Source organism: Batrachochytrium dendrobatidis (assembly GCF_000203795.2).
Source record: "Batrachochytrium dendrobatidis JAM81 unplaced genomic scaffold BATDEscaffold_13, whole genome shotgun sequence".
Taxonomy (NCBI): domain Eukaryota; kingdom Fungi; phylum Chytridiomycota; class Chytridiomycetes; order Rhizophydiales; genus Batrachochytrium; species Batrachochytrium dendrobatidis.
In genome coordinates, this window is record NW_006281111.1 from 23,557 (window position 1) to 31,111 (window position 7,555).

At 37.8% G+C, this 7,555-nt stretch overlaps 3 protein-coding genes across 3 annotated transcripts in view; 1 reads left to right on the top strand and 2 right to left on the bottom strand.

Annotated features, from left to right (window-relative positions):
* The window catches only part of BATDEDRAFT_27295 (uncharacterized protein), a gene marked incomplete at both ends in the record, with an annotated part of 1,431 nt that extends 792 nt beyond the window's left edge, over nt 1–639 (top strand). Inside the window, one exon of the mRNA XM_006681576.1 lies at nt 436–639. Within this exon, the coding sequence (XP_006681639.1) occupies nt 436–639 (204 nt within the window). The remainder of the gene's footprint in view (nt 1–435) is intronic.
* A 1,876-nt stretch (nt 640–2,515) lies between these two features.
* Nucleotides 2,516–3,319, bottom strand: BATDEDRAFT_91535 (uncharacterized protein; the record flags this gene model as incomplete). The annotated part of the gene is made up of 1 exon (XM_006681732.1): nt 2,516–3,319. The coding sequence occupies one exon, from the start codon at nt 3,317–3,319 to the stop codon at nt 2,516–2,518; it is 804 nt and encodes a 267-aa protein (XP_006681795.1).
* Nucleotides 3,320–4,736: 1,417 nt separating this feature from the next.
* On the bottom strand, nt 4,737–7,296 carry BATDEDRAFT_27296 (uncharacterized protein; the record flags this gene model as incomplete). Its single annotated transcript, XM_006681577.1, has 6 exons — nt 4,737–4,875; nt 4,944–5,133; nt 5,205–6,123; nt 6,201–6,370; nt 7,119–7,180; nt 7,226–7,296. 6 exons carry the CDS (start codon nt 7,294–7,296, stop codon nt 4,737–4,739), a joined length of 1,551 nt encoding a protein of 516 aa, XP_006681640.1.
* Nucleotides 7,297–7,555: the final 259 nt, after the last annotated feature.

Sequence of the window (7,555 nt, forward strand, 5' to 3'; positions counted from 1 at the left end):
GCAAGTTGCTGGAGAGTATTGAACGAGCCGAATCAGAGATTGATGGATTGGTTTAAAATGGGGTAATGGACTGATATTTGAAACGATTTACAACGATATGTCCATGATCTTGAAGCAACAGTTGCAGTTCTAATGGAATATTTTGTTGGTAGCATTCATCTTTAAATGTAGGCATATTGGTATCCAGCAACAATGGAAAATGTGTAATATTACAACTGTAATGTCTGGACAACTGACTGTCTGAATAACAGTAACTATTTCCAGTGATGCTGATTTGTAAACACTCGAATTATTCAACAACACTCTATCAATGCATTTGCAAGAGTCATTGGACGTATCCGTTGTTTGAAAGTTGATTCTCATACATTCAGAAGTGTGAGTTATAAAGTTTATTACCACGCAGACACGATCAATGCATTACTTTCTGTTGGATAGACTGTATCATCTGTCATCAATTCAGACACACTTGTCAGTCCTGTTCCGTATACAATGAGTCACATATGGATACATATGGACACCAATGCAACAATCAAGAATCAATTGTCATTTACAAGTCCGAATTGCCAACCAACAATCGTACTAATGGACCAACGGACCAATGCCAAAACACCTGCACATCAGACAGTTTATTGGACATGACTTGATTGTTCTTGAAAACTGTTTGAAAACTGCTTGATGACTCGAGTAATCCAATCACACATTGCTGGCAATTAAATGGAACTATACAATGTGTCATGTATACATTGGATACTATCAGTTTATCAGTGACTATCTGGTATTTGTTTATGCATGATTAGTTGGACTACTATTTGCAATCAATGCAATCACTGGTGTCAATGACTGATAACAATAAAACCAAACGATTGACCACATCAGATTATACAGGTTCATTCTGGAATGTAACTTTGCATCGATATTGTAAATATCAACCAGAATCCGAGCCAAACGAGTCAAACGAGTGTCGCAAGGTTGCATTCATTTGAAAATACTCGATATCAGGCTAAAGTTGCATGTGAAATGGTCATTTGTACAAGGTTAAACAACATCGATATTTACAATCAATGTGATGTTGGAACAGAGCTGCTATTTCCGAATTTAAAAGTCCAAATCGTACACATTGTTATCAAGTCTAATCCACACCCTTCATGGCATGTCATGTCATGCTTGATAGTTTCATACACTGCTGCAAGAGTTGTATTGTGTATTTCGAGTATTTCCATCACTCCATCACACTGTATTGGCTCAAACAACTCGAACCGATTGTCATAATCTGACATGATTCCAAAATAATTGCAATCGGTTATATTTGACATGATCGGATCATTGTAAACCATTTGATTTCAGTAATTCAAGATTAAACAAGCCAATGTTACTTTTTCCAAATTTGAATCATCATGTTGTTGTAATATCGTCAATATTGTGAGCAACTCTGAGCAGACACTTGGACATTCAGTATCAAGTGATATTGGATACTTTCAAATATGTATCCAGTGATAAATGAGCGGTGATGTGTTTGAAATCAATTTACCATTACAAACCATTGTGTATTTGCCAATACACTTGATGGTATCAATGACCACTAATGGATTCAACTTGCATTCCAAATGAGCCATCATGTGGTAACCCGATTGTTTAGTATTGGTTGTTATTTGATAATGTCACATTTTGTGTCCTGCCATGAAATTGATTTCATCTGAACATTTGACAACCGTGCAAGAAACATTGATTGAATTCGTACAGTTTCATATGCAAGTGCATCAATAGTGTATCGACCAACAAGATCAGTTTTGTTGATTGATACTCATTGATACTCGCTGGTAACTTGATGAAAATGTGTCAAAACCATGACTTTTATGACAACACTACAAACTGTACGAGTTTAAAAGATTATTGGTGAATATTGTCCAAGTCTGATGATATTACCCATTGACGGGTGAGTCGATGAATATCTTGTATCAAACGACCATGCAAAATCAAGCACATCTCGAACAAATGGGTTACAAAGTTGAATGTTTGGGGATGCGAATTTCAACTTTCGAAAACACTCAAATGGACAGCATCATCAAATGTAACGATAACTACCAAATGATTTCAAACAGATCGTTTACATCCAAAGACACTCTGTCATACTTGGCACCCAATACCTCGCAGTACCTCACAATACATCCATGGACCAGTTCTTGACAGCATTCAATACTGAAATGCAAATGAGTGTATTTACCCAGAGTAACCCAGAATATATACAAGTATGTTGACGAATGTCCAGATTTAGAACCATATACTGTGAATGTGATTGAGCACGTTAAACATTGACGTATTCCATCCAGGAAATGGTTTGGTAGTGATATGAAACAAGCCGAGTCAATGTATCAATGAACAATCCAGTAACTGTTGATGTAATATCCAACGCAGTATACAATCAATGATATGGTTGTTGATCCATTCACAATACTCGACAAATATCAACACATCAGAAAGTTTAAATTTATTTAAAATCAAATTGATTGGCAAATCATCAATCTGAATCTGAATCTGAACTCGGTTCTTCAAATTTCAAACCACGCCTTTTCATAAACGCTTTCAATTCTTGTCTGAAAATGGACGCTTTTCTGCATGCCTCTTTATACTCTTTTTTCAATCGGGCTTCGTCCTCTGGATTGTTTTTTGATACGTGTATCTCTTTGCCCATTGACAACACCGACCATTGCCTGTATCCAAGAGCCATAGATTTATAATATTCTTTGCGTTTTTTCTTTTGTATTATTTTAGACGCTACAAGTTTTTTCTTTATACCATCAAAGGTTTTCTGATATTTTTGGCTTAATATAATCACTCGATTTGAAGCAGTATTTGAAGACTCGCCTTGACCCACTAGTTGTTGTTGGTGTTGACTGGAAGTGCTTGGATTGGACTGATCAATTGGCCGTTTCCGACCTCGTTTGGCAGACTTGCCTTGGTTCATTGATTGTTGCTGGTCTTTGAGAATATTTGAATTGACTGCATCAACCAAGTCTCGCCAGCCTTCCGGAATGCCTGGATCGGGTCTATCAATTATGGCTTTCCAATCCTGTTCGGAAATACTTGGACCCAGTTCATCAATTGATTGTTGTTGATTTTGGTTGGAAGTGCTTGGATCAACTACATCCATTGGTTCTTGCTGATATTCATTGGAAGTGCCTGGACTGGGCTCATCAGTTGGGCCAGACACTTGACTAGAAGTGCCTGATGCTTGGAGTGAACCATCGTTATTAGTCGGTATCAGTATTGCATTAGTGGCTGCTGCTACACTCAATACGAATAGAATATCAACCAATTTCATCAGATTGGTCAATGGGTTTAAACGACTAATACAAAAGTAGAGTGTTGAAACTGATGTTGATTATAAAGTTGAACTCAATCGATTGTATTTGTATTTTTTGTATAGCAAACCAACCCTAACCCTTTTAGGTTAACCAATTATACAGGGTTACTTGATTGCTTGTAGTGAGCCAATATCAAACTAGACAATATGATGCTCCCTATCCATAATATCATATTGATCGATTTGATTTCGCGCCAATTGAACTATGCTTTTACGACCCTTTGATCAGGTATATTGAAAATCACACCCTTCATGAGTGTGTTGTGTAACCCCACAAACGCTTTGATTTACAATCGTATTCATCATGCAGTGATTGTGTTCTGCATTGCAATATACAATGGTTACTACACATTGACTGCATTGCGTGTTTGATATACAACAACCATCATATGACACACAATCAGACTATAGTGTTGAATCTACACTTTGTGCACTCTTAGTAATCATACATTGTACAATCACCAAGTTTGAACCCACATTCATGTATTGTGTTTGACTGTCAATGTTGTCAATACAACTCTGTACACATTTGTTGTATTCTGAATCACGGATACGATCGCAATCTAGTTCAACAACAATCATGACACATGTCAGTAATGCAACTGTTTATCACACACCAACACTGTTATTTTGTGGTCCATTTACATTAATATGGCTGCAAATTGTTGTTATATCACGTATTCTGGACATGGTCTTGATATTGCACATCCAGTTCCATCGCATTGTTGCCGACCCAGCATTGTAACGCTGTATGTATCAAACGCTGTCATGTCACCATAACCATAACCAGTAAAGTGACACTCGAGTTGTTTACTGTAGTCAATATATACAACCCAGTGCGACTACACATACTGGACCCAGTCTGTTGATTGTTTCAGTTGACCATGACTCACTTTTGACGTTCTGTCCGATTGACAATACAAATGTGTCGAGCTGAACCCAAACTACACGACTCGACTGTTCATGCCAATTGGATCGTGACTGAGCTATGCGATCATGATGTGTATTCAATCCATACCATGTATTACCAATGTAATAGTATGCGTGATCATCGTGTACCAAACAACGATACACACTGGACTGATCCAATACATGCACGGCTTGAACATATCACACAATCAAACATGAATACACCACATTAAAAATACATATAGTATCAGTTTTTCACTAATGAATTGTATTCAGTCGAGTTTATTGTGAGTCTGTTTGTGACTCTTGACAGTGTGGTGAGTGTTTTCAGACACAACTACTTGATCAGTTGTAGTTAATGATTGCTAACACCAAGAGTCCTAACGTACATCATACCAACTATAAATAATCAGGATCACCATCCATTCAACAAATAACCAGTTTTATTACTATATCTGCTTAGCCATCAAGTTTTCTTGTAATTAAACTTTAGCCGCCTACTACTACGACGAATACTATCACGGAGAGTACTACCAAATCGCGAAAATGATCTCCTGAGAGTAGATGTGTCACCTGAACTTGAACCGCTTGGTTGTTTAGGCAATCTAACAATATGCATCAAACTCAGTATCAATATCAATATCAATTCACACATCAGTATCAAACAACTTACTGTGTTAATGGCCAGAGCACCTGATCATTGTTTGAAATAATAGGATATCCATCAGTCGCAGTTTCGCATCCACATCCAGGACCAAACCCAATGCGTTTATGTGTTCGATCAAATGTCAATAGAAGTCGGTTCATAAATGGTATACCAAGAACTGCTTTGTCATTTGAACCAGCTGTTACAGTAAATCTAGCTATAATCCAACATGTATATTAGTCAGGTTAATCAAACAACACATATTGCATACAATTGTCAAATATTTACATTCTTTGGAATTGACTCTTTGTAGATAGTCTCGAGGACCCAGTTTGATTGTTACAACGGAGTTGCGATTGTCATCAGTCACGGGGTTTTCAGCAAACATTGTAATTGTAAGCGACGGCAGCCTGCCCCAATTGATATTAAGTTTGGATTTGAGGATTAGACGGTTTTCCCAAAATACTTTTTCAATTTCTGTTTCGCTGAGCTTGTGCTTGTGTTCGGATTTAGTTTTTTTGACAGTGATCGCATTACTACCAACAATGGCATCAACCAACGCTGCCACGACTACTCTAGGAAAATACATATATACAAAGCATGTATGTATATATGAATACAAAATACGTCCATTCTTTCCTTGGTTTTTTTGGAATTCCTCCGGCAGCTTCACTTGTTTGCCATTGACTAGTATATTCTTGATGTTGACAGTAAATTGATCGTCTGATGGTGATTGTACCCATGCAACACTTTTTCCATCCGTTCCACATTTTGGAGTTACATCCGTACTTCCTATATTGATGGAGCTTTTTGAAAGCATTTTATACGGACATAGTTGAATACTAACCTCGTTTTTAGGAATGACACCACCATTGTACAAAGCATCTATCGCAGTGACTCGTGAATGATGATTTGACAACGAGGAGTAGCCAAATCCAAATACTCCTTGATCGGGGTTTCCACCAATACCAACCAGACCTGCCGATTGTTTTTCAACTGATAGTACTGGTAAATTGATGCCAGTTATCCTAGTACTTGGAATCGTCACAACGGCTGTGGAACTGATTCCTCTATACTCATTGCCTTTGTACTTTATAGTAACGGGCTTCCCACTTGAAATACTTTCTGGAGTCGAACCTACATTGTTGCTTGAACTAGGAAGTGGTACCATTATACCGGAAACTGATGAATCGACTCGTAAATCCAACTATTTTAAACAAGTGTGAGATTGATTCAACGTGGTGCAAATTGATATCAAACTACAATGCATGACATGATACATACATCAGCTCCATCAATATTGGATCTCATTGCGTAACATTGAGCAACATCATCACCCAATTCAACGGGTGATCGTTTTGACAGCCTATTGTTTGATTGATCAGTAGCTCCAATTGGTGATTCTAATGCAAGTCGAACTGCAGCAACCGCTTGTAACGCAAGTATAACGCATTCTAGAGTAATCAACATTGTATCAAGTAGTGTAATGAAAATGGGTTGAGTCTGGTACATGATTGCCATTTTATAATGACAGTATCTTCAAGGGTGACAATCGGCAGTTCCCAAATGGATATTTAGAAAACACAAGTACACCATGTAGGGTGAGCAAACTCAGAAACACCCTGTAGGGCGAATCAGTACACAAACATTGCTGTTAGTGGAAAATCAACTTGACTAGTATGCTGTGTTGATATTCCCAATTGTGGTGATGTATCCAGTGATCAGGTATTGTCAGATTATCACCCTGATTATGGATAATTATCATCACATACAATCCATTACTACAGCATATACTGTCACTGTATACCAAATACTTGACTGATTGTTCGATTGGTCATGTTTTGGATCACTCGGACACAACAGCATCCAACAGTCTGTTGTTGCAGTATTTCAAAACCATGACTTTTCCATTGGTATGACTGCATGGTCATTTTAGGTCAATGTAGACTGTATACATCAAACATTGCTGATTGTGTCACAACATGATCAACATCAAACTCGGCAAACTGTCGCTGCTACACCGAATGAGTGACATTGTACTATAATCAAATTGGAGATTGGCAGGTCGTTCAACAAACTGGCCGTGTCAACAGGTCAGATTGTCATCGTGTAAATGAACCACAATGGATGATCATGCCATTCAAATCAGCTGTGATGACTACAGCCTCGCAGACGCATGACTCCCTAAGAACTCATGTTTACCCTCCATAGCTGTACTCATCTCTAGGTCTATAAATATACCATACAGCTTCTCATCATCAACCCTAGTTTTATCAATAAAGTTACTTGATTCCTACTAGTACAAGCACCTGGTTTTTATCCCGATTCCCTTGCAATTAAGTAGTTCCTGACATATACATTCTACAATATAGCACATCATGTTGTTGATACCGCGTATTGTGCTTCAACAGTCAATCTTGTAGCTCGCAGATATATGACTGCATGTTGGTGTTGTTCATAGTCGGAAAATAAATCACAGTAGATCAAAGATACAAAGGAATGAACCAATAAAGTAATTGACTTGTTTATTAAAGAATGGGAAGAGCGTGTTTTATAAGGTGGGAGAGCGGTAAACGATAACAGAATAGGTTATGCGGGTCATTGCTCAAGCATCATTATTGGGAGGATCTCTGATTACT